The 27,608-nt window shown below is 43.7% G+C and overlaps 1 protein-coding gene across 4 annotated transcripts in view; it reads left to right on the forward strand.

Moving 5' to 3' along the window:
- The window catches only part of LOC125720869 (uncharacterized), a 99,721-nt gene extending 72,645 nt beyond the window's left edge, over positions 1 to 27,076 (forward strand). The window contains exons 11-22 of one of the 4 annotated variants that reach the window (XM_048996743.1): positions 12,894 to 12,977; positions 13,598 to 13,678; positions 15,523 to 15,609; positions 20,897 to 20,989; positions 23,190 to 23,279; positions 23,516 to 23,608; positions 23,720 to 23,815; positions 24,102 to 24,120; positions 25,362 to 25,416; positions 25,517 to 25,612; positions 25,917 to 25,985; positions 26,358 to 27,076. In XM_048996743.1, coding sequence (XP_048852700.1) covers positions 12,894 to 12,977; positions 13,598 to 13,678; positions 15,523 to 15,609; positions 20,897 to 20,989; positions 23,190 to 23,279; positions 23,516 to 23,608; positions 23,720 to 23,815; positions 24,102 to 24,120; positions 25,362 to 25,416; positions 25,517 to 25,612; positions 25,917 to 25,985; positions 26,358 to 26,453 — 959 coding nt within the window. In that variant the 3' untranslated portion in view covers positions 26,454 to 27,076. Of the gene's footprint in view, positions 1 to 12,893; positions 12,978 to 13,597; positions 13,679 to 15,522; positions 15,610 to 20,896; positions 20,990 to 23,189; positions 23,280 to 23,515; positions 23,609 to 23,719; positions 23,816 to 24,101; positions 24,121 to 25,361; positions 25,417 to 25,513; positions 25,613 to 25,916; positions 25,986 to 26,357 lie in introns of all 4 variants that reach the window. The other 3 variants (XM_048996745.1, XM_048996746.1, XM_048996742.1) reach the window with 3 other exon arrangements.
- The last annotated feature ends 532 nt before the right edge of the window (positions 27,077 to 27,608 follow it).

Raw genomic sequence — 27,608 nt, forward strand, 5'->3', positions numbered from 1 at the left:
TATTTTGATAGGTACATACTGTCATTGTAGGGTTTTAGATAATGGACACCGGCTTTTTGGCACTATACAGATATTTACCTATGCCCACAATTGGAGATATATTGTGATGCCCAAAAGTTAGTGTCACGTTCGGCAGTGAGATGGGTGATCGCACAGGCAGGTGAGCGAGCAAAAAGCAGGTGATGTTCGGGGAAAACGGAGATTTATTCAAGGGCAGGACAAATGGGAGCAAGTAACCTCTACTGACGCTAACGAAAATGAATGACAGACACTGAACTGTAGCAAGACAGGGACTGAAATAGACAAGATAACAGGGTACAGCTGGGTACAATCAGGGAAGCACATGTGGATAATCAGGGGGGCGTGGAACACACGAGGATCGTACGAGCTGGGCATGACAGAACCCCTCCCCCCTCAGGGGAGGCGACGGACGAGACGAGGGAAACGGGACCTGGAACAGAAGAACAGAAACATTAATGGGGCACAGGGAACAGAACGGACAGACAAAACTGACAGAGAGACAGGAAGTAGGACAGGACTTGACATAGGACAGGGAAGGCGGATCAGGAATGGGGACAGAGAGGGAACAGGTGGAACAAAAGGGCCAGGAGTGAACAGAGGGAGGATGAGGAGCAGGGACGGGAAGAACAAAGGGATGAGGAACGGAGACAGGAGGGAAAAGATGGGAGGCCAGGGAGAGAAGGAGGGGGAACAAAGGGGAGCCCGAGGGAGCCCCAGCGGGAGACGGGGAGCCGTCGGAGGGGCCGCAGGCGGCCAGAGCAGGAGGGGACCATGGGGAGGGCAAGGAGAGGGGGGCAGCCGCAGCAGGTGGCCGGAGCGGATGGAACCGCAGGCGACTGAGGAGCCGCAGCAGGGGAGTCCGCAGGCGACTAACGAGGTACCGGAGCAGGGAGCGAGACAGGGCGACGAGGCTGTGGAGGGGGACTCGCAGGCGACAGCCGACCCGGAGGGCCAGGACCCGCAGGCGCCGGCCGAGCCCCAGTGCAGGCGAGGGAGGGTGAGCCAGGGGGCAGGGTGGGTGGTACCCCATCCCTGCACCTGTGTCCTCTCCCCTTATGAGACACAGACATCAGGGCCCTTGGCCGGGGTCGAGCTCGCCGGGGCGAGGGCAGAGGGGTCACAGGGGTCATGGTCACTGGGGTAGAAGGAAGTAGAGTGGGACCAGGAACAGGAGCCACAGGGAGCACAGTCACTTGAGGCGGAGGGAGCGCCTCGGGTGTGGGCGCGGGAGTGGGAGCTGCATGCAGAGGGAGCGCCTCGGGTGTGGGCGCAGGAGCCGCAGGCAGAGGGAGCACCTGCTCAGGAGCCGCAGGCAGGGGGGGCTGCTCGGGCGCTGGAGCCGCAGGCAGGGGGGGCTGCTCGGGCGCTGGAGCCGCAGGCAGGGGCGGCTGCTCGGGCAGCGCCGGCGGCTGCTCGGGCTGCGCAGGAGGCAGGAGCGGAGGGAGCTCCTCAGGCCAGGCAGCTAAAGCAAGCAGCGGAGGCGGCTGCTCAGGCTACGCAGCGGCCCAGCGTGTTCTCCGGACAGGGAGTACAAATGCAAGCTGCCCAGGGAGGCAGCTTAGCAGCACTGGGGACTTCCGTGGTGATCGGGAAGCACTCCCAATCACCTTCAGGAAGAGAAGCAGGGTCTCTTCTCTTCTTCCTCCTTCTCCGGTGCACGGTGGTGCTGGGAGGCGGCGCTAAGTCCGTAAAGACGGACGGCGGGAGGATAGTCCCCGGTTCACCCGGCGCGATGTACCGCTCCATCCGGAGCTCGGCCACCCGCCGGAAGTTTCCGCGCACCTCCTCCGCAAGGTCCGTGTCCTCTTCCAGAGACAGCTGATCCAGGATATCCCAGCTTCAGCTCACGAGGTCCCACGCTGGGGGATCCTCCCGGATGCCAGGCTGGGCAAGCCAAAAGAGCACCTGGTCGACGCAACTGAGGTAATCCTCCTCAGCTACGGAAGATAACTTGTCCTTACGGTCTGTCATTCTGTCACGTTCGGCGGTGAGACGGGTGATCGCACGGGCAGGCGCGCCAGCGAAAAGCAGGCAAGCAGGCGACGTTCGGGGAAAACGGGGATTTATTCAGGGGCAGGACATATGAGAGCTAACGAACATCAATGACAGACACTGAACTGAGGCAAGACGGTGACTGAAATAGACAAGATAACAGGGTACAGCTGGGTACAATCAGGGAAGTACACGTGGATAATCAGGGGGGCGTGGCACACACGAGGATCGTACAAGCTGGGCTTGACAGTTAGGAATCTGTATAAATTCGGCATATCCTTGTGTTTTTTAAACATAAAGTTAGCAAAGCGCACCACATGTGACTTTTGTTAAATTATGGAAGTTATGAAGAGAGGGACAGCTCAGCAGTCACAACATCTTAAAAGAGCAGATACTGTGGTTAACCAGGTAAAAAGGCACCAGTGGGATGGTGGTATTTTTGCAGTTTCAAGTCTGACATGTTTATTAAACAGCAATACGCCAAATTTATAGGCATTGCTAACTTTTGGACATCATAATGCGCCTCTCATTAATATTTTAGGTGCACTATTAATCTGCTTACCAAATTGTGGGTGTAAATAAATGTCCGTACAGTACTGAAAATTCAGTAACCGGACAAATGTTTCGCCCGACATCTGAAGCCCTGGTGAATATTGCACTTGCACCAAATTATTGCCTGCAGTGGTCCAGGGGGTTTATACTGTATTAACATGCACATATAATCACTCGCTGTGCTTTAGACAAGATGCTGACTGTTTTAGGATGTGCATTATGGAAGTGAATCATTTCCCAGTTCCCCAGCTTCATTTTTATTTCAGTTAATGATTTTTTTTTTATTAATTTCAGTTTTCATTTCAGTTTTAGTTTACAGTAATAACACTGGTCAACAACCAGTGTCTGAACAACATGCATGAACATAGCGCCGTCATTCAACGTAAAATAAACCCAGTTTTTAGCCTAAACATTTTTACAAACACTTAGCAGGTAGCAGGTAGATAATTTTATGGCATTGATGATTAGTGTATCTAGCAGTTATAAGGACAAAAAATATTATAACGAATAAACAACATTTACGGTTATTGTACCTTTTCTGGCAGTCCAACATCCAAAGTAGCAGTGGACTGGTTTATGTCATGCACGAATGGGCACAGAGCAAGGAAAGAGGAGCAGGAGTCAAGGAGTCGGGTGAACACAGGGTTTAATTTTGGAAAACATGCCCAAAAACATACAACGACATCACTGACCAGACTGGAGAAACGTTAAATTACACTTAAATACACAGGACTAGTTTAAACACAACTAGGAACAGCTGATAGCATGAGGATTCCACATGAGGTAGATAAGGGGGCATGGCACACAAGAGAGTCAGAATGATCAGGGCATGACAGGAACCCCCCCCCAAAAGGCGTGCACTCCAGGCGTGCCTGAGGGGATCAAACAGGGGACACGACGAAATGCAAGGCACGACTGGACAGCACCTGGGGAAACATGTGACAAAACATTAACGGGGCAACCAGAACAGGACCGACACGCAAAACATGGACAAAAACACCAACCAAGACACCAAATGACAAAGCACAGGGAACACAGAACCCATGGACACCAAGGAGGGGGACCATGAAGGGACAACACCAGAGGACAAACTGACCAAAGGGACAGAACCACCAGGGGGCACAAAACCAACAGGGGGAAAACCAACCAAAGAAGGGAAGGGACCAGGCAGGAGCAAGGGAGAACCATGGATGGAAAGGGAGCACGCGAACCACCTGCAAGGGGATCCCAACCAGGTGACAAAGAACCAAAGCGGGGGGGGACCCAGAGAGCTGGAGGGAATCCTAGCGGGTGGAAGGCAGGAGTAGTAGGGGCCACAGGAGACCGCGAGGCTGGAGCCAGAGTGACCCTCGGAGATCACAAGGCAGGAGGCAGACGGGACACCAGAGGAGGGAAGGAGGGAGGCGGAGGGACTACTGAAGGAGGTGAGGAGGAAGGTGAAGGAGACACCAGAGGTGGTGAGGAGAGAGTAGAAGCCACCGCAGGCAATGGCGAACCGACAAGGCGGAGCTGAGGGAACCGCAGGTGACCGACGAGACGTTGGAAATGGGACAGCAGGTGACCGACGAGTGACCACAGGGGGAACCACATGCGACCGTTGAGCTTGAGCTAGGGGGACCGCAAGCGACAGCTGAGCAGGAGCTGGGGGAACCAAATGTGACTGCCAGACAGAAGCAAGGAGGACCAAAGGCAAACCCATGAGCAGGGCAGGCAGGATCTGACCCCGGTGTAAGTGTCCTCTCATTGAGAGACAGGGTCCTAGCTGGAATTTGCCATGACGGGGTGGTGGTCGGGGCATCACTCCAGCAGGGTTCGTTGGGGCAGGAGTCAGGGTAATTCTCGAGGGGTCCCACTTGAGTTCCTCCTCCATCTCTACTGAGGGGGGAGGAGTGATGGTCAGATGATCGGAGATCTCCTCAGGAACAGAAACCAGAGAATCAGGAACTGTATCAGGAACCGGGGAAACAAGGACTCGATCAGGAGCCACGGGATCTGGAGTCATGGGAACTGGAACCACAGGAGCTGGAACTGGAGTCACAGGAACGGGAGCAGATACTGAAGCGGATATGTTCCGAACGGGGGCTACAAAAACTGAAGAAACAGAAAGCCCTGGAGTGGGAAGCTCCTCGGTCGGTGCGGCTGACTGGTGCGCCTCATTTTCTGCGACCCTGCCTCTTACCTGGGCCAGGTTCTGCCACAACTCCTCTCGTGCGGCGTGGGTCTTCTGACGGGGAGATCTCGTTTAAAATATCTCTCGACCGCACTGCAAGGGCTCTAGCCCTGGGGTTCTCCTGGACCTATGGTTGTCTTAGGCAATGGATTACTTCATTGATCAGACTGAGGTACAGTACTCAGCCTCAGTGAGACAAGGTGTCTTCTTCTGGAGTCCGGTTATTCTATCATGCACGAACAGGCACGGACTGGGGAAAGAAGAGCAGGAGCTGAGGAGTCGGGTGAATACTGGGTTTAAATTTGGAAAACACACTCAAGAACATACAACGACGTCAATGACTGGACAGGGGAAACGTTGACAGAAAAATAAATACACAGGACTAATTAAACACAACTAGGAACAGCTGATACCACGGGGATTCCACATGAAGTAGCACACAAGAAGATCGGAACATTCAGGGCATGACAGTTTGTTTGTATTGATGCTGTTTCATTGCATTTGTACTTAAAATTTGTGGTCAGTTTTATTAGGTGGCAATACTGTGCAGGCTCCTAAAGAATTACATGGGTGTGAAACCTCAAGCAGTATTGACGAGGTGTTTCAATTTCATTGTACTGTATGTGCGCATGTGTATGAATGTAAAATATGTATGTATGTATTTATACATATTGGTCGATGTGATTACCCTAGTGTGCACACTGTTTTGCCTTGGTATGTTTATCTACGTCTGGTCCACGATGTTACACTCTCTCGTAGGGAAGTTTACATTCTTGCAGACATGACTGTCTTAAGATCAGTGTGGTTAAAGTCCCCAGCTGCAATCATCACCCCATCTGGATATGCCTTTAGCTGGTTATTAATAACTTTGTGTACTGGTGTGTGTGTGTGTGCGTGTGTGAGTGAGTGTGTGCATGCGTGTGTGTGTGTTTTGGGGGAGAAGGAAGTACATATTTGGCCGTAATTTCTACTATCAGCACTTCACCATTAGGAGGAGAGCTGAATTTGTCTGCTGTGTCCGTGGCAGTGTACCAGCTGTTCATGTAGACATGCAGTCCTCCAGCTTTGTTTTTCCCGGAGCCGTTAGTGCTGTCCTAGCTCGATAGCAGCATCAGGAATCAATTATAATTAAGTAATGCAACTAAACAGAAAACATAAAAACAAAGAAATTGCTAGAGCTGACTTAGATAAAAAAAAAAGTGTTTCAGGCTGAGGACCAGGGCCTGTGGTCAGTGATTAAATAGCAAAATGAATTACTGATGTAATGCATTTGTAGTCCGGTCATACTGTACAGACCTGCCAAAACTGTCTGGGTCTGGGTTTAATGATCGGTAAACAGTAAAGTTTTACTTACTTTACAGTAAGGTTTTACTCATAACGTACACACGTGGACAAAATTGTTGGTACCCTTCAGTCAATGAAAGAAAAACTCACAATGGTCACAGAAATAACTTTAATCTGACAAAAGTAATAATAAATAAAAATTCTATGAAATTTAACTAATAAAAGTCAGACATTGATTTTTAACCATGCTTCAACAGAATTAATAAAAAAAAACTCATGAAACAGGCCTGGACAAAAATGATGGTACCCCTAACTTAATATTTTGTTGCACAACCTTTTGAGGCAATCACTGCAATCAAACGATTCCTGTAACTGTCAATGAGACTTCTGCACTTCTCAGCAGGTATTTTGGCCCACTCCTCATGAGCAAACTGCTCCAGTTGTCTCAGGTTTGAAGGGTGCCTTTTCCAGACGGCATGTTTCAGCTCTTTCCAAAGATGCTCAATAGGATTGAGGTCAGGGCTCATAGAAGGCCACTTTAGAATAGTCCAATGTTTTCCTCGTAGCCATTCTTGGGTGTTTTTAGCTGTGTGTTTTGGGTCATTGTCCTGTTGCAAGACCAATGACCTGCGAATGAGACCAAGCTTTCTGACACTGGCCAGCGCATTTCTCTCTAGAATCCCTTGATAGTCTTGAGATTTCATTGTACCCTGCACAGATTCAAGACACCCTGTGCCAGATGCAGCAAAGCAGCCCCAGAATATAACAGTGCCTCCTCCATGTTTCACAGAAGGGACAGTGTTCTTTTCTTGATATGCTTCATTTTTCCGTCTGTGAACATAGAGCTGATGTGCCTTGGCAAAAAGTTCATTTTTTGTCTCATCTGTCCATAGGACATTCTCCCAGAATCTTTGTGGCTTGTCCACATGTAGTTTGGCAAATTCCAGTCTGGCTTTTTTATGACTTGTTTTCAACAATGGTGTCCTCCTTGGTCGTCTCCCATGAAGTCCACTTTGGCTCAAACAACGACGGATGGTGCGATCTGACACTGATGTTCCTTCAGCTTGAAGTTCACCTTGGATCTCTTTAGAAGTTTTTCTGGGCTCTTTTGTTACCATTTGTATTATCCATCTCTTTGATTTGTCATCAATTTTCCTCCTGCGGCCACGTCCAGGGAGGTTGGCTACAGTCCCATGGATCTTAAATTTCTGAATAATATGTGCAACTGTAGTCACAGGAACATCAAGCTGCTTCGAGATGGTCTTATCGCCTTTACCTTTGACATGCTTGTCTATAATTTTCTTTCTAATCTCCTGAGACAACTCTTTCCTTCGCTTCCTCTGGTCCATGTTGAGTGTGGTACACACCATGTCACCAAACAACACAGTGACTACATGGAGCCCTATATATAGGTCCACTGACTGATTACAAGATTGTAGACACCTGTGATGCTAATTAGTGGACACACCTTGGATTAACATGTCCCTTTGGTCACATTATTTTCAGTCTTTTCTAGGGGTACCATCATTTTTGTCCAGGCCTGTTTCATGAGTTTTTTTTTTTTATTAATTCTGTTGAAGCATGGTTGAAAATCAATGTCTGACTTTTATTAGTTAAATTTCATAGAATTTTTATTTATTATTACTTTTGTCAGATTAAAGTTATTTCTGTGACCATTGTGAGTTTTTCTTTCATTGACTGAAGGGTACCAACAATTTTGTCCACGTGTGTACGTGTCATAACACAATAAGAGGTACATAAAGCAGAATTTTATTAAACAATGCTGGAATGAATGAATGAAATATGAACTGATTGACCATGGTGTAGGAAGGTGTAGTAAATGGCAGGAGGCAATAAAATTTGACCAGAAGGTGGTGTGTATTGCACCCATACTAGTCACTCAGACAACACGCTCACAACTGCTTTGTTCTGAGTATGATGTTAATCTACATCCAGCCCTTTAAGGAGGTCCTTTAACTTACAGGGGGAAAACTTGGGGGTTGGTGGCAGGATTGGAACTCCAGCCACCAGAAAAAAACTCACACTGGTCCATTTGGACAATTGCGGTACTGAGGTATTGCCCGCCACATGGCTGCCCTCAGGTTCTCATCCCTGAGGTGTTTTGCCGTGTGGTAGGTACGGCAATGCATTGTAATAAGTGCATGCTTCTTACCTCTTTGGGCTTAGCAAGCAATTTCTGAACTATGACTAGCTTAGGGACTCGTACCAAGATACAAGATACAGAGCTCTATTTCAACAACCTAAAGTGCAAAGTGCAACTTCCATTAATGGATGTGTACAAACCCATTTTATCATTTTGGCAGCAGAAAAAAATAGACTTTGTGCCAGCGGAAGGTACAAAAATGTTGTCCTAACCAGAGCAGAGGTTGGTTATACGTATAAAAAGTAATAAATCATCGGAATCACACGTCAGCTCACCTTTTAAAGGCAGCAGTGCATGACCTACGGCAGATTATTATAATGGTGTGTTTGCTAGCCAAATGAGATGAGTTTTTGCTGAAGAAAACAGACGTGCTCGTGCTCATGATGAAAGGCCTCAACACAGCATCTACCTGAGAATCGCTGGTCTGCAGTTTGCAGAATATAGTATAAACTTGCAAAATTTGTTCAAACACAACACATCCTACAGTTCTTTAAGGTGTTTTAAAATGTTTAAACTGAAAGGCTTTTTTATTCTACATTTCACAACTTAGATTCCTTACCAGGCTACAGATCTTACAGGCTACTACCAGAATATAAAACATGCCACAAAGAATGCTACAACCTTCTGAGGGATGTATTGTAATGTTCCACCTGTCCTACCTAAACATCTGAAACGCATTTTCAGCAATTCAAATATCCATTCGATTACAGTACACATTTAAGTCTGATAATGAATTTGAAAGATTTTTTAATGATTTGGCGTGTGTAGGTATATATATATATATATATATATATATATCCATCCATCCATCCATCATCTCCCGCTTAATCCGGGGTCGGGTCGCGGGGGCAGCAGCCTCAGCAGGGAGACCCAGACTTCCCTCTCCCCGGCCACTTCGTCTAGCTCCTCTGGGGGGACCCCGAGGCGTTCCCAGGCCAGCCGAGAGACATAGTCTCTCCAGCGTGTCCTGGGTCTTCCCCGGGGCCTCCTCCCAGTGGGACATGCCCGGAATACCTCCCCAGGGAGGCGTCCCGGAGGCATCCTGATCAGATGCCCGAGCCACCTCATCTGACTCCTCTCGATGCGGAGGAGCAGCGGCTCTACTCTGAGTCCCTCCCGAATGACTGAGCTCCTCACCCTATCTCTAAGGGAGAGCCCAGCCACCCTGCGGAGGAAACTCATTTCGGCCGCTTGTACCCGCGATCTCGTTCTTTCGGTCACTACCCAAAGCTCATGACCATAGGTGAGGGTAGGAACGTAGATCGACTGGTAAATCGAGAGCTTCGCCTTTTGGCTCAGCTCTCTCTTCACCATGACAGACCGATGCAGCGTCCGCATGACTGCCGACGCCGCACCGATCCGCCTGTCGATCTCCCGCTCCATCGTTCCCCCACTCGTGAACAAGATCCCGAGATACTTAAACTCCTCCACTTGGGGGAGGACCCCATCCCCAACCCGGAGAGAGCACTCTACCCTTTTCCGGCTGAGAACCATGGTCTCGGATTTGGAGGTGCTGATTCTCATCCCAGCCGCTTCGCACTCGGCTGCGAACTGCTCCAGCGAGAGCTGAAGGTCACGGCTCAATGAGGCCAACAGAACCACATCATCCGCAAAAAGCAGAGACCTAATCCTGAGGTCACCGAACCGGACGCCCTCAACGCCCTGGCTGCGCCTAGAAATTCTGTCCATAAAAACTATGAACAGAATCGGTGACAAAGGGCAGCCCTGACGGAGTCCAACCCTCACCGGAAACGAGTCCGACTTATTGCATATATATTATATATATATATATATGCAGGGAGGCAAAAGACGGGGAAAACTGGGGATTTATTAAGGGGAAGACGGCTATGGGCGGAACGGGACATCATCTAACATTAACTAACATCGATGATGGACATCGGACAGGGCAAGACGTGGACTGATATAGACAAAAGACAGGGCGAAATAACAAGATACCGCTGGGCATGATTGGGATTTTTTTTTTTTTTTTTTGATGTGCAGAGACTCACCTCAATGAAAAACATCACTCGTACCAGCAGGAAGCGGGCGCAAAATCATATTGCTATTTTAACATTGTGCACGCTTGGTGTGAAATTGAGGAATGCGTTGGTATGAAAATAGCAAAACCACTTTGCGTCACATTTTCTGCTAATGCAAAATAAGGCCCATAGTTTCTCTGAAAGAAGAAATACTGCTGTATGCAGTGATGCCATTACACTGCTCAAGTCTAAGTAGATGTGAGGTAACGTGCCATTCCTATTGGGTCATTGCATGTTATGCCCAATGCCTAAGTAGATCATAAATGTGAAAATAACATCTTCAAGTATAAATGTGTAAGTGGAGTTATCATGCATTACCCCTTACATAGTTGATTGAAAATGCTCATGTGAGAATCGATAACTGGAACCATAATTCAAATGCCTTATCAGTTTCCTGATTCATAGAAATTTAGAACTGGTTCTGATTTGGAACCGGTTCTCGATACTTAACCCATCCTCATCTGCTTTGGCTCACCTACTGAGTGGGTGGAGTCAAGAGACTGGCTGATTTACACTACAGGCCAGACAGAAGTTTGGCTCCACCTTCTGATTTTTTTTTTTAATAAATGATAAATTGCACTGCTTTTTCCAACTTTTGCTACAAGAAAATATTAAAAGTACTTAAAATGAATGTAACTGCATAATTGTAACAGTGACTCGTTTTGAAGTGTAATGTAACAATTTAATGTATATTAAATTGTGAATAAAAAGTGAAATTAATGAATAGTTAATAAATATGAGTGCCTTAGTAAAAGTAAAATAACCACCTCTTGCCTTTATCACAGCAGCACAGAGTCACACCATCCTTTCCAGCATTTTTTGGAAATAATTTGTGTCCAAACCCTCCCAGCATCTTTTTAAACATGGAAACAGTTACAAGCCATTACAAGCATAAAAATAACAAATATTTATCAAAAATTCTGACTTAACTGTAATACAATACAACAGAAGATCAAAACTAGGAGCAGACAGTGCAATTAAACCACCCACAAACTGATCTTGGACAAGGCAGACAAGTGGCTCATTTAGTTCATTAACATACAATTGTGAGAAACCAAGAGCAAATCAAGTTCTTACAATAGAAAATAGAATTCCAACACAAAGTACATGTCAGACAGACCTGATATGTCTTCTTTAAAACCAATAGATTCAGCATTTGTGGCTAAATAATGTGTTACTGCAAGCTATCAAACACTGAAAACCATTCAGTTACATGTACAAGTATTTCTAATATTTTCTATAATAAAAAGTTTAATAAAAGTTTAACAAAGCAGTGCATCATTTATTTTTTTTTAATCCGAGGGTGGGCTCAAACTCCTGGCCTGTAGTGTACCATGAAAGCTCAGAACCGCTGCTGGCCAGTAAGACCAAATATTTGTATTACAGTTATTTTTTAAGATTCTGGTGGTTACAGAAAGGATTTGCCTGAATAAAATACATTGATGAATGATTTTAAAAAGGTCTGTTTTTATTAACTACTATTTTAAAATAGTTTACATTGTGTACATTGAAATTATAACAGATGGTTACTAGATTATTCATTCATAATCAGCTTCATAGTGATTTTTTTAAATTAGTAATGCATATTTGGCTAGATAGCAACATGTTTGATTGATTATTACCACATATTTAGCTTGATATTGACATGTTTGGTTAAAGAGCGTGGTTCCAAAAATCATTTCCTGGATAAATGATAATATTAGGGATTTGGCTTTACCAATATGCATTTCATTGCAGACCTAGTGTAGTGCCAGCAGCATCTGCATATCTCGGAATGCCTTGTGAGCGCGTATATATAGCCCATGTTTATATTTGTTAATGTAGATACTTGTTGTGCTGTGTATCCGGTTATCGCATGTGCCTCTAACTGTGTTGTATGTGTAATCCTGATGTGCTCTAGTGTTGTGTAATATCCTACACAAGTGGTGTATAACCTCCTCGTGTTTGTCTGCCATGTTTGTCGATGTGATATTGTTGCTTATTGTGTGGTTTCTTTAAGGACGGATATCAAGAGCTACTTCCTGTCAGTCTGTTCCTTCTTGTCTTTGAGGCATTGTGGTGATGGAAAATAGTCTGCCCGTGCTACAATAATAACAGTCAGTCCTGTTACAACGCGACTAATGCATTCCTGAACAACCTTACGTAAACTAAAATCACGCACTAAAATGGATAAATCCAATGGGACAAACAGGGTTAGGGTTAGGGGAATGCAGCTCCAAAACATAGCAACTTACAGCAAATTAAATTAATTAAATAATAAAAACATGTCATATCGAAAACACCTCCTTTGGGTCTTATGAGTCTCACGCGAATTGCCTAGTAACTGCTTCAACCGAAAGTGTCAAACAAGCTAACTTGTGTCAGGCTCAGCACCCGTCTGTCTGAGTCTTTCATGTTCCCTTCCCTGTTTTGGCCGGCAGGTGTTGCTGTGTTTCAAATGGATGCCACTAATGTGCCTGGTTGACAGCACTGGGGATAGACTGTAAAAAGGGAACGGCTAGAAAGGCTTTTGGATGTGGCACTCCATTTAACTATGCAAAATTTTGCATTCAGTGGAAAAATAGCATATATTGATAGTGTTTATAATGGCAATTCTGTTAGGAACGGAACATTCTTTATATTCATGTATTTCATGCAAATTTCATGATAACTAATTCTTGCTTCTTTTCAGTTGTCAGCTGTGGGATTGTTCTGACCTGTTACATAATGAAACCTGCAGAAGAAAAGCGTCCTAAAATAAATTATTTATTTATGTGTAAGTATATATTCAAGTTTAGATAAATTGTTTCTTTATTTTACAGTGTAGACCAGTGTTATTTCATAGGAATATTAGATTGTAATGAGATCTAGCAGTGTCTCTCTCTTTTAGAGTATACCAAATTATAGACACAGACACATGACCTTTTACAGTTTTCATAAAATCCATAATCTTCCGATCACTTAAGGTAAGGAGTAAGGAGGTTGGGGTCTATCGCAGGAAGTAAAGGCGTAAGACAGGGATTTTCATAAAAGTAATTCATATGATTTGTTTTATGTTTGTTCTATTGGTTTTCCTTTAGAAGTTATATTGGTAAATACTAAGCTACTTACATAAAAGACACAAAAGAAACTAAACAGAATAAGAAGTAAAACACTTTAAATATAATTGTTTTATTAATGTTTAAGTTATTTTAAAAGCTTAGCAGATTGTTTATCCAGAACAAATTGCAGTTAATCTGTTGAATCACTGGGTAGTTTTACTGAGGTGATTCAGTACTCTATAATAAAACACCTTTCCCTGGACCCCTTCTTTAGGAGTACTGTGTTATGTGTTATGATGTTATCTATAATAATGAAAAAAATATGTCTAATTTGTTGGACTTTTTGCCCATACAGGTATTCCTTCATTTTCATATTTTATGATTCTTACTGTTTATAACCAGCTTATTACCTTGGTGCACAATGTTTTTATACCAGGTGAGCCTTCCCGAAGTTAGATGAAGTTTTTGTGAAACTCTCAGTAGTTTCATTTCTCTACATTCACATTCTTCTGCAAAACTCAAATCTTATCTTCTTTGTGTAATGTTCAACGAAACCTCCACCACACAATTATACAAAAAGTGCAAAAAGCTGCTTATTCAAAGCTTTTTTTTTACATTAAAGTTAAACAGAGCATATCTAATCTGACCTCTATACAACAGTGACATTACCCTTTAAATAAGGGAATTGATAAATCATCATGCAGCGAAGTGCAACTGATCCCTGATTGGTCCAGACTTGTCACATGATGTAAGTGTGGTTGCAGCACAGTGGGAGGATGGATAAAAGCACCTCTGCATGCTTGATGGAGAAGAACGTTTGCCAAGGTTTACTTTATCCTTTCTACAGTCGACCATTCCATATCGTGGAGGTTATGGGCACAGGCCCCCTGGGATTTTGTCCCCATGGTGCATGAAGTGAAACAATACGATACGAGGAACGTGAGATACAAAGATCACTGCGAGATCAATGGAAGATGTCATGCGCGAGGCTGCCTTAACACGCTGGGTGTCCTCCAAACCTGCATTGTACATATTTTTTATGCATTTATAAGCTACTAAATTTATTTTGTGTCCTCTGCTGGCCTTTGCATGTTGTCTGCGGTCAAAAACTCTCAAAAATTTCCCATTTAATTTCTAATACTGATCTCGAAACTGCAATGGGGAAAGTCACAGTGCAGAAGAGTCGACTGTAGTCTGTGTTCCTGTTAAGGCCATGTGATTAAGTAAATAAAGAAGGACAGGTAACATGTGGATTGCTTAACTGTACAAATCATGAAACAAAGGGTTCTATATTGACAATCTAACGCAAAGCATAAAGCGCAACACACAACTCACATTTGCAGGTGTGTCCAAATACATTTAGCTATTTTGACTGTGGAAAAACCAGGTTCATACGCTTCTTTTGGGCATAACATGCAATGACCCAATTGGAATGGTACGTTACCTCACCTTTAAACGCATCGGCACATGCAGTTCAGCATGACGCCTTCTAAAGTCCTCTAATATGTCCTCATTTAAGTCCAACAGACATCTTTCATGCATGGTAATGTTCAGCAATAAACAACACACACCAAAGAATGCTGCAACCTTCTGAGGGTTGTATTGTAATGTCGCCCTGACTTATCTTAACACCTGAAATGCACTGTCAGCAATCCAAATGTCCTTTCCATTACAGTATGTGCTTAATTCTGATAATGAACTCGAAAGATTTTTTTAATCATATGGTTTGTTCTTGACTTAATATATATTCTTTTCTTTTGGTGTTTCATTAAACAGTTTGATCTGATGTACTCTATAATAAAACATATATAAATAAAATAAAATAAAAATCATTAATGCACCTCGGGGGCGTAACTTGTCTCCATAAGAAGTGTTGTGCACCCGCACATTTCTGAAACGCGCCGCTTAAATACAATTAAGCAATGCATCACTGACTTTAGACATAGTTTTTGTTGGTCAAAAATGCAAGGTCATTTTGCTGCCTTAAAGTAGCAACTCATTGCCAATGCCCCCGGCCACGCCTCTTTTAAAAAACAGCACAAAGTCATTTGCTATTTTGACAACATGCACACATGGCTTGAAAATGAGCAATGCACTGGTACAAAACTAGCAAAAGCACTTTGTAGCCTGATGTACCCCAGTGGAAAATAAAGCCCAAAGTCATTAACCGTGATTCAATTGAATATTAATATATATATATATATGAATGCTTGAATGTGAAATTAGTGCGTGGAATTTGTATACCTCTAATGCGTACTTATGTTTGCTTTCTCTCACCAGGATATTTACTTGTGATTGTAATAGCTCCTTCATTAATGTTTGCATCGTTTGTCGTCGAAGTATACATGCATTCATGGAGACATTTCTGTAAGTATTTTGTGATGAACTATGATCAGCCCTATTTTCATTGACCTATAAAAGTTTTAAAAAAGAAACACTGAAATTATGAAGCCCAACTGCAGTATGCAGGGATTAATGCATGACAAACCATGTATTACATGTTTTTAAATGCATGACTGGCAAAGAACCACTTAAAAATTATTAATGCGCAGCTTGTAGTGTGTTAACCCACTTACACCATGCTCACCACACATTTGCCTTTCAGATTTGTACTTGAAGGTGTTAATTTCACGTTTACAAACTGAAAACATATTTTTTATTTGAGCTACCATTTAGGCTTGGGCGGTATGTAATTTCTGCCAAAATGTATCTTGGGAACTTATTTGGCTAAAAGTCCAATTTTGCAGGTTTTGTAGCTACACTATATGAAAAAAGGTTTTGAGAGACCTAGCCATTACACCTAGAGAAACTTCTATGACATCCCAGTCTAAATCCACTGGCATCAGTATGGAGTTGGTCCCCCCTTTGCAGCTGTAACAGCTGTTACTCTTCTGGGAAGGCTTCACACAAGATTTTGGAGTGTGTTTCTGGGAATTTTTGCCCATTCATCCAGAAGAGCATTTGTAAGGTCAGGCACTGATGTTGGATGTGAAGGCCTGGCTTGCAGTCTCTGTTCTAGTTGATCCCAAAGGTGTTTTATGGGGTTGAAGTCAGGGCTCTGTGTGGGCCAGTCAAGTTGTTCCATACTAATCATTCCCAACCATGTCTTCATGGATCTTGTTTTGTGCACTGGAGCGTAATCATGCTGGAACAAAAAAGGCTGCTCCCCAAACTGCTCTTCCCAAGTTGGAAGCATAGAATTGTCCAAAATGCATCGGTATGCCAAAGCGTTACTTTCACTGGAACTAAGGGGCCAAGAACAGCCCCTGAAAACCACCCACTAGCATTATCTCTCCTCCACCAAACTTTATAGCTGGCACAATGCAGTCAGGCAGGTAACGTTCTCCTGGCATCCTAAACCCATCCATCAGACTGCCAGACAGAGAAGCATGATTTGTCACTCCACAGAACATGTTTCCAATGTTCCACAGTCCAGTAGCAGTGTGCTTTACATGACTCTATCCAATGCTTGGAATTTCGCTTGGTGATGTGATGCTTGCACATAGCTGCTCAGCCAGGGAAGCTCATTTCATGAAGCTCCTGTTGCACTGGTATTTGCTGGGGTTTGTGCCAGAGATAGTTCGGAACTCTGCAGTAATTGAGTCAACAAAGTGCTGGCGACTTTGACGCACTATGTGCCTCAGCACTCAGTGACCCCACTGTTACTTTATGTGGTCTAGTACTCTGTGGCAGAGTTTCTGTTGTTAACAAATGCTTCCACTTTGCAATAATGCCCCTTACAGTTCTCTGTGGAATATCTAGCAGGGAATAAATTTCACTAACATACTTATTGCAAAGGTGGCATTCTATGACAGTACCACACTTTAATTCACTGAGCTCTTCAGAATGACCCATTCTTTCACAAATGTTTGTAAACCTGACTGCATGGCTAGGTGCTGAATTTTATACACATGTGGCAATGGATGTGAATTTAAGAGGTCACAATACTTTTATTATATAGTGTATTAACATCCATCCAAAATATTAGCATTTGTCCTTACTCAGAGCTGCTTTCATAATTTAATGGAATTTTGTGTACAAGCTTCTGTACAATCTAAAGGGATGGTGTGTGACTCAGCAGGGTAAAGAATGGTGCTTGCAATTGAAAGGTTGGCAGTGTACAGTAAGTGCAGTATCAGCAAAGTAGTCAGATGTCTGTGGGCCCTTGAGCCTGATCACAAGCACAGAGGTTTAGCTCATTGAGCGTCATGCCCCCTGTGAGGCAAAAAAGAATTTCCTCACAGGAATCACTATCATTAAAAATAATCACTTTATTTTAAATTTTTGCTATCAGAATTCTGCTTTAAGAGTCTCTCCCTCTCATATGCATATATGTGTACATATCATATATATCCTGGGTAGGACGTTAAACTGCATCCGGTCCTGGAAGTGGTCCTCCAGCGTGCAGGGAAAAATATTTGGGGGTTGGTAGCAGGATTGGCACTCCAGCCACTCTAAAAACAACTCACAAGTGTTCAGTATAAGCAGGCATGATACCCTTCTTCTCTCAGTGGGAGTAGCTTTGCTGCAGCACCCACAGGAAAGGCTTGCACGCATCATGAAGGCAATGGGGGAAAGTCTTCAGGAGCCTCATTCCCAGAAGAGCTGAAACCATTGGAGATCTAATAGGGTCAGGCCTGTTGGGGATCAGGGCTGGTGTGGTGTTGAGGCTTTGCCTGCTGCATGTTTGCAATTGGGTCCCAGATTGAGGCGGCCATCCAGGTAGGCGTGTGGAACATCTTGTCTCTCTGGCAATGACCATCTTTTTCTACTGTCGGGGGAGCTTCGTAAGCTCCGCATTTTGGTGGCAGCACTCTCTGCGGTATGCAGACTAGGGAGTGGCCAGATCTCTGTAGGTGGGTATACCTACTTTTGGTCTGATAAGTCTGACGGCTGCCATATTCAGGTAGTAACTGTTGCTGTAGCAGATCAGCTCCTCCTGATGGTGTCTGACATCATTCCTTTCAACAAGTGTATCATGAGACTCAGGCTAAGACACTCCTTCAGTGTCTTATCTGCTGTCTCAGTCTATGCTCCGACCGCAGTGAGTGATGTTTCATTCAGAGACTTGCAACTTCCCTTGGTGGTTGATGGGTGCCCACGAGGTGTCATTCATCTGGTCATGGGTGACTTAAATGTGACTAATGGCACTAACAGGGCTGGCTATGAGGATTGTGTCAGTCCCCATGCGTCTAGAGACCGGGGTGAGAGCGGCTGCATGGTCCTTGACTTTTTGAAAGGTCAGGGGCTGTGGGTTGCTGGATCCAGGTTCCAACACCCTGAGCCGCATCGTTGGACTTTGTGCTCCAATACTGGTGGTCCAGCGAAAGAGATCGATCACATTCTCATAGGCAGACACTGGAGGCTCCTGCAGAACTGCCGAGTCTACAGAAGTGCCCAGTTTGTGACCACAGACTTGTTGTTGCTACTCTGAGAATTCAGCTTAGATCCAGTAGGTTCCCACCTGTAAGAGAATTAGTCTGGACTTGGCCAGACTTCAAGATCAAGCTGATTCTGAGGAATTTGCATGCAGTTTGTGTGAGAAACTTGGGTACGACTGCTGACTCAAATGTGATGTGGGAGAACTTCTATGATAAGACCCTGAAGGTTGCTGAGGGTTGTGTTGGTGTTGGCAGTGTTCCCAGAAGGAGGTGCTTCATTTTGCAGGGCACCCTGGATATTATCGAGAAATGGTGCAGTACGCAACTTGGTGGCAACTGCAGTCTGTGTCAGGAGGGAAGATAAGGAGGCGTTTGTTTGATGAATCTGTGAGCAGGTGACGCACCATCTGTGGTCTAGTGACCCACGTACTGCTTACAGAGGAATTGAAGCATTATGCACATCTGCATTTGTTCCTCAGAGACTTGCAGTCAGGGGGGGGGGGTGGTTATGGAACGGTCCTTTTGGATGATACTGCAGTTGTGACCCACTGGGCCAGCTACTTCGAATAGTTGTTTAAAGCTGACCCTTCAGCTAAGATGTCCTCCTACCAGCCTCACTGAGATTGCATGTGTGGTAAATCAGCTAAAGGTAGGGAAGGCCACAGATATCCGGAGTAAACTTCTCCAGGCTGGTGGTAAGGCTGTCCTCCTGCCATTGCAGGCAATCTTTGCATTCATTTTGGAGTCAGGTATCATCCTACCTGGTTGGAAAACGAACCCCTTTCTGAAAGGGAAGGGTAATCACTTGGATTGTGGCAACTACAGGGGGATAACACTGCTCTCAGTGTCAGGTAAGGTCCTTGCTAGGGTCATCCTTAACAGGATCTGTGATCACTTGCTCACTTGTCAGTGACCAGAGCAGTCTGGTTTCATGCCTAAGAAGTCTACCATCCACTGTATCCAGGCACTGAGGGTTCACATCGAGCACAACCTCATATATCGGCAAAGGTTCTTTGTGGCCCGTGTTAGTTTTTGTAAAGCATTTGACTCAGTTGATCGAGTTGCCCTGTGGGACATCCTGAGACCCCCCGAAGTTGCTCAACGTCTTAGCCAACTTATACATTGGTATCAGTTAGTGAAGAAAGATTTACTTATCTTGACTTTTATGATGTTCCTGTGATCTTTGTGGAGTCAGTGGAGGTTCTGATTGGGGCTCTCGAGAGACTTAGAGAGGAATCTGAGTGTCTGGGATTGTGGGTGTTGTGGATAAAAACCAAGATCCAGGCCTGTAATGACTTCGTAGGCACAGCCATCAGTAGTGTCAACCTTGTCCAGAGATTTACTTACCTCAGCAGCGACAATCATGTCTCTGGTGACTCTTCCTATGAAGTCAGCAGACGGGCATAAGGTTGCTGGAAAGGGGTGTGTGACACTCCCGATATCTTTGCAAGACAACCAACGTCCAAGTCTTTAGAGTCCTGATTCTCCCTGTCTTTCTGAAAGGCTGTGAGACATGGACACTATCCAGTGAGCTGACACGAAGACTGGACTCTTTCAGAACTGCGTCTCTTCGGAGAATCCTTGGGTACTGCTAATTTGACTTTGTCGAACGAGTGGTTGCTAGAGGAGTCCTGAATGAGGCACATTATCTGCATTGTGAGTGAGCGTCAGTTACGGCACTACAGCCATGTGGCGCGTTTCCCTGAGGGTGATCTGGCTCACAGGATCCTCAGCAATGAGGATGCAAGTGACTGGACCAGGCTGAGGGGGCGTCCATATAACACCTGGCTGTGGCAGATGGATGGCTATTTAAGGAGTATGGGACTGGACCGTGTGTCTGCCTGGGGGGTCACTAGCTGGGATCCTGCAGAGTCTCATTGTGTGGTGGGTGCAGCAATGCAATGCATCAGCACATGCTCCCAAACCTGACCTGACCTGTACATACACCAATCAGCCATAACATTAAAACCACCTGCCTAACATTGTGGCCCATGGAAGTTTTACTTACACAAAATTTTCTGAGGGTAGAAGGTAAAATGACTGCCAATTTTTCCTGCTTCCAACTAATCAACTTCAAGAACTGACTTGTTCACTTGCCTAATATATAATGCCACCAGGGTGAGCTGTAACTCTATAGATTGGTAAAATTAAGTTGAATCATACTGTTATTTTTTAGGTATGACCCCATAAAGTTAACCAACGGATTTTTAAATGGTCTGTTTCATTTTATGTCTAACTACTGTTTTGCTCTTTGTGTTATTAATACTTTTTAGATGCGAGTCAGAGGATCCTATTGGCAATATTATTCCCCTTTCACCTAATAATAAGTGCCCAGTATGTGAATTTGACTCTGGAAGATGACAAAGGTAAGAGATAAGAAACCATGACAGCAATTATTTTTTCTTTTTAAACCATTTAAAAAAATGTTTTTCAATTCAATGTTTCTTTGATGCCATAAACAATAGTTTTGTAACAATTTTAAGTACCAAGCCTTATTGAATCATACTGTAGTGTAGCATATACCATAAGTACAATATTCTTGTTAGAAGGTAGTCTTATTCATAATTGAATTTCGGAAACACTTAATTTGAGGGCACATAAAACACGCTTACTTATTGCATTAATTAACAACTGTTGGTTATATATTGGGGGCCGCATGGTGGTGCAGTGGTTAGCCTCACACCTCTGGGACCCGGGTTCGAGTCTCCGCCTGGGTCACATGTGTGCGGAGTTTGCATGTTCTCCCCGTGTTGTCGTGGGGTTTCCTCTGGGTACTCCGGTTTCCCCCCACAGTCCAAAAACATTCTGAGGCTGATTGGACTTGCTAAATTGCCCGTAGGAGTGCATATGTGAGTGAATGGTGTGTGAGTGTGCCCTGCGATGGGCTGGCCCCCTATCCTGGGTTGTTCCCTGCCTCGTGCCCATTGCTTCCGGGATAGGCTCCAGACCCCCTGCAACCCAGTAGGATAAGCGGTTTGGAAAATGGATGGATGGATGGATGGTTATATACTGACCCCATGTTTTTTCATCATTAATCAAGCATGGTTGTTCATGTATGTTATACAGGAACTGTATTAGTTCGAAATTTGTTCTTAAGTAGTAACTAAGTTATTGGTGCCCCCCAAGAGGTTACTGGCATATTCCTTTCTGAAAATAACCAAAAATGAAATCACAGAATAAAACAAGGAGTATAAAACTATGCAGGCAAATTAGACATTATCTCTAAAACCTCAAAATAGCCAATGATTGCATTGATCACAATTTAGCAAAGATAACTCACCATGAACCAGCACACTGCTTCCTCCAGACTTGACAGTGGGAGTCCCACATGCAGAACTCATGTGCTCATCTTCTCTACCTCTTACAAACATAGTGTGGGTCTGCGTGTATCTGCCCTGTGATACAGGGTGTGTGAGTGTGTGTGTGTGTATGCCATGTGATACAGGGTGTGTGTGTGAGTGCCTGTGTGTGTATCATGTGATACAGGGTATGTGAGTGTCTGTGCGTGTGTCCTGTGATGCAGGGTGTGTGTGTCCCTGTATATGTGCCCTGTTACACAGGGTGTGTGTGATTGTCTGTATGTGTGCCCTGTAATACAGGATGTATGAGTGCCTGTGTGCCTTGTGATACAGGGTGTGTGTATGTACCTTAATTTATAGGGTGTATGAGTATCTGTATGTGTATCATGTGATGCAGGGTATGTAACTGCCTGTGTATGTGTGTGTGCCCTGTGATACAGGTATGTGAGTGTCTGTGTGTGTGTGACCTGTGATACAGGGTGTTTGAGTATCTGTGTGTGTTTGTGTGTGTGTGTGTATGTGTGCCCTGTGATACAGGGTGCTTGAGTGTCTGTGTACGTGTCATGTGATGCAGGGTGTGTGAGTGTCTGTGTGTGTGTGGGTGTGTGTGTGTATGTGTGCCCTGTGATACAGGATGTATGAGTGTCTGTGTGTATGTGTGTGCATACTGTGTGACGCAGGGTGTCTCCACGTCTGTGTGCATGTGCCCTGTGGTACTGGGTGTGTGAGTGTCTGTGAGTGTGTGACCTGTGATACAGGGTGTTTGAGTATCTGTGTGTATGTGGGTGTGTGTGTGTATGTGTGCCCTGTGATACTGGGTGCGTGAGTGTCTGTGTGTGTGTGTCATGCGATACAGGGTGTGTGTGTGAGTGTCTGTGCGTGTATCCTGTGATGCAGAGTGTGTGTGTGTCTGTGTGTCATGCGATACAGGGTGTGTGAATGTCTATGTGTATGTGCCGTGTGATACAGGTATGTGAGTGTCTGTGTGTGTGTCATGCGATATAGGGTGTGTGATTGTGTGTGTGTGTGTGTCCTGTGATACAGGGTGTGTGTGCACTATTGTTTCAGACAGTCAACTGCTTTAACCAGAGACTCATAATCTCTTATTTTGCTTGACCATTTCATGAAAAATTTAAGACAAATTTTTAAATGCAGTTTACCATTAATTACCTATGCTGGTACTGTATTGCCTGTGTCTGATGTTAGAGGAACAGGAAGTTGTTCACTTCATTAATAACCTTCTCTTGTAATCATTATTTTACCACAGAGCGACTTGTGAAGTTGGCCCGGTATACATTCGTCTATTCATCGACTATCATATCATTCTTTGATGACTGGCTTCGATCTTGTTTACTTGGTAGAGAACATTATTTTCAATCTTTTTGAGTGAATATTTGTCTTGGTTTCTATCTAATGTAATAAGAAATATGATTATTACAAGTATGAATTACTTTACTGTCTGCATATTAATGTGAAATATTCCAATATTTGAAACTTATGGGAGTATAATATGGTGGAAAATAATGAAAAACATCATGATGGTATGAATGTTGAAGTGATTTTATGTCTCTATGTTCTCTCCTTCTCTTTCAGGCAGACCCCGTATCCTTCTCTATTGGTTCGGGTCTGTTAGTCTCCCCCTGGTGAATTCTATTGCCCTGGCTGTAGTATTAATACTCAAAGCAGGTAAACTAACATTTTTATATTTTAACCTTAGAGATGGATTACTGAGATTTTATGTTTATTATCTGTTACTCATTTACTCTGTTGGTTATTTTTGTGATCATATCATTTCAGACACAGGAAAGAGGTCATTGGACCTACAGGTTGTTGTCTTTTTTTCTGCGTCATCCATCCTCTTTAGCTGGTTTCTTATCAAGATCACTGAATACTGTAAGTATAACAGGTGTGTTAAACTAAGCTGGGTTATACATATTGGGTGTTCTCCAGTGCGCTGTGGACTCTCCAGTCAATGTTTGAGTTGAAGCACCATTTTAAACCTTCTTTTATCTTGCTATTTTATTGATGTAATAGGGAACAGTTTACATTGCATTGGGAGGTACACATGCTAATTCATTCTATATGTGATGGAGAAGACTGGAATTATATAATCACTTTTGATTATTATTTCCTGGTAGTTACATTAAATGACGTTGTGAATTATATTTTTTTATTATAGGGATGGACAGAAAACAGGAGTAAGTAGACATTTTTTCTAAGTAGAATTCATAAGCAGTTACCAGCAGCCCTGTATCACTAAGGCTGAGGACTCTGACCAGACACCTCCAGATCCTTTAGCTCGGCCCTTGTTATCAGACACTTCATCACTGGTAGACTAATGGGATGATGCTGGAAGTCCAGGTGAAGCTCACTGACCTGCATGTGTGGGAATTGTGCTCAGCTTTGTTCCCTGTGGTGAGATGGATGCTAGTGGGAGGGAGACGATTCAGGATGAATAGCATCTGGTCTGTTAGAGAGCCTGTCAGCACTGGCCAGACTCTCAATGTGGGCCCCTTATGGTGCCTTTCCATAATCGAGACATGCCACGAAGAGGCAGTTGTTGAGAATTGAAGTGAGTGGACATACCATCTTCTCCCTCTCATACCCAGAAGGCAGTGCAGCTGGCTGGATATCAAGGCATGTCCACCCAGCAGCACTGCTGAGAAGCATTGCCTCTCTGAGATGCCCTGCCAGTTCACCAACTATAAAATGATCCTCGGTACCCTGTGTTTACACAATGGGGACCAGTCAGGGCAAGCCTGCGTGTTTGCTGTACGTACGTCACTGCAGCATTAGGCACCTTGTGAAACCCTGTGACTATCTGCCATACAGTCAATCAGTGTAACACATGGGACATCTTCACAGTAGATACAGATCCAAACATATCAGCAGAGCATGAAATGAGAAATTGGAGTGTATTATGGAGTCCATGGCCTCCACAGAATTATGCTCTCCTGATTTAACTTCTGTGGTACTTTTAGCAGGCATTCAGGATGCCATGGAGCTGTCTAATGTATAATTACATTAATATTTCAGATATTTAATCCAATCCTCAATGTGTGGAACAAGCAAGATCTGTATTAGACATAATATGTGATCAGTATTTTTGTCAGATATATATGAGAGCATATTTTAAACATTAACATTTCAGTAGGTTCACCACACAATAACTTCTCTATAATATGTTTTTTTTTTTTTTTTGTGGGACCCATGCTCTTAGTTGACATTCTGTTATTCATCAGTTCTTGAAATTGCTGGAATTCCCTAAATTTAAAGTAATACTGGACATGAATATAATACACATGACAAGTGACTATGCATACATCCATCCATCTTCCAACCTCTCATCCTGTTCAGGGTTATGGGAGCCACTAGTCAGTTTTCTGAAACTGTTCTCCACTGCCAGCGCTCTGTTGTACTGACTCTGTCTTTTCCTTAGAATAAAACAATCATTTGCCTGTCTTCAGAGACACCAGGATAATGAGCCTCATGAGGTGGGTGTTCAAGATACATCTGCCTCTTCGGTGTCTAATTTCTATACATCACTTTGACTATCTTCACTGTGGATATGAGGGATAACCTTGTCTTTAGCAGATCTGTGGCCCTGTGCACTTCCTCCATCCCTCACATGATGATCAGGAGATGGAAGCATTTTCACCTACTGATCCCAATGGAACAGAAACAGGGGAGGTAAGTATGCAGTCTGCAGAGGCAGGCGAAGAGCCCTTATTGTAACTCCGGGATAGAGGAAGATGTCAGTACATTCTCCATGTACACAGCCCCCTGTTGTTAAAACTAGTTACAGATCCAGCACACAGGAATATGTCAGTACATTCTCCATGTACATGGTCCTGTTAAACATAATTATGTCAAAAGTTTCATATTTGGATACTTTAAAAGGGTGGCATGCAAACTGAAAGGTAAATACCATTTCATGGTCATTATATTGTTTATATTATATTGTAAATATAAAAATGATCAAATAACCTTGTAGGGATCACATGATGATCAGGAGATGGAAGCGTTTTCACCCACTGATCCCAATGGAACAGAAACAGGGGAGGTAAATATGCACCCGAGGCAGTGTTACTAAAGTACAGTAAGTTTGGTTAGAAGACTTCGCTGTATGTATATTGATTTATTACAGCTATATTGTACTCTAACCACTTTCACCCTGGGTTTAGTCAGGGAGAGAGTTCTGTTATTCTGTAAGCGCTGCAGCTGACCACAAAATTTTGTAGTATGATTTTTGTAGCGGAGCACTGTAAATTGCTTCCTACAGTAGGTCATCTTGAAAGATGACGGACATAAGAGAGAACACCCTCTCATAGTGACTGCCTTCAGTCCACACTGTCTGTTATGGAATTTCATATATTTTTGATGTGTCAAGGAACATTTGCACCTGTAACATACCTTTACCCTCTGCAATGCACAGGTTACTTGGAGCGGAACTGATAAATCTGAAGGATCCGAGATACAACTTACAGGTTTCAGATCTCAGGTCTCAAGTTTGCCAAAGATTGTTGCGTAACCAAGCCGGTTACATAATCAGCTGACTGTTACAGTCCATTTTGTTTACTGACATGAAACACCTTGCTGGGTGTAAGATGAACATTTGCTTGAACAGGGTCCATCTTGCCATCATATTTTTCATATTTTTTGGTTGATTTGGTCTCACAATATTTGCTTTGTATAAAGCAATAAATCTTGATTTGACACTAAACCTAATACCAACCATTACCATAATCCTAACCTTAGCCTCAACCCTAACCCTTACATGGAATAGTATTGAAGAGTATTATTTTTTCAGCTGTGAAGTGATTCTGTATTTAAATGTAATGATTGTCAGGAATTTGTATGTAGTGGTGTTCTTTCTAGGTGGCATTGTGGCTTGGTGGGTATGTAGTAATCTCCTGAAACTGGTTATGGTCAACAGATTTTTTTTTGTCTCACTGTGAATTTTGGTCTTTTTTTTCTCTTGTTCCTGCCCTGTCCCCATAAAATTTGAAACATACCTAATGAAACCCTATTTAGTAATCTATTATGTATTTATGTAAAATGCATGTGACCTTTGGAATACTCTGTAGGTGGAATTGTCATTCTTGGCACAAGTGTAAACAAGGCCAGAGAACCAATAAAGCCATAATTGTTGACTGCATTGTGTCAATTGCATTATCAAATGTGAGTCCCTCAAATGCAGTTAATATGTAAATGCTATAGTAGTCAGGACTTAACACTTTCCTGACTTAATTATTTGCACTATGATGTACAGCTTGGCTTTAATTTTTGCAAAAGTACCCAGAATCAAGCCCAGACTTGTAGCTCACTTCAAAACAATCACCAACAAATGTTAATTAAAAAAATGCTAAAGGATGACAAAGGCCCTATATCAGACCCCTATTCTGTATGAAATACATTTGCAGTCTCTACTAATATCTGACTTCTTCAGGTCAAGCACCACTGCATAACAGCAGCTCTTAAATATCCAGGAGCAGATGGGAAAACTCAAAATGAAACTTATCCAAGAGGTTAAAACCAGATGGAGCAGTGTCTCCCAACACTGGTATAACTTCCTTAAATAGTGGTGATAATGAAATAGTCAGTGACTGTGTTCGGGTTCTAGCAATGTTCAGTCATTCAACATGGACCTGTCAGAGAAGTTTTTGCTTCAAAAATCAAATTATCG

The sequence above is a fragment of the Brienomyrus brachyistius genome, unplaced genomic scaffold, assembly GCF_023856365.1.
Source record: "Brienomyrus brachyistius isolate T26 unplaced genomic scaffold, BBRACH_0.4 scaffold27, whole genome shotgun sequence".
NCBI classification, from domain to species: domain Eukaryota; kingdom Metazoa; phylum Chordata; class Actinopteri; order Osteoglossiformes; family Mormyridae; genus Brienomyrus; species Brienomyrus brachyistius.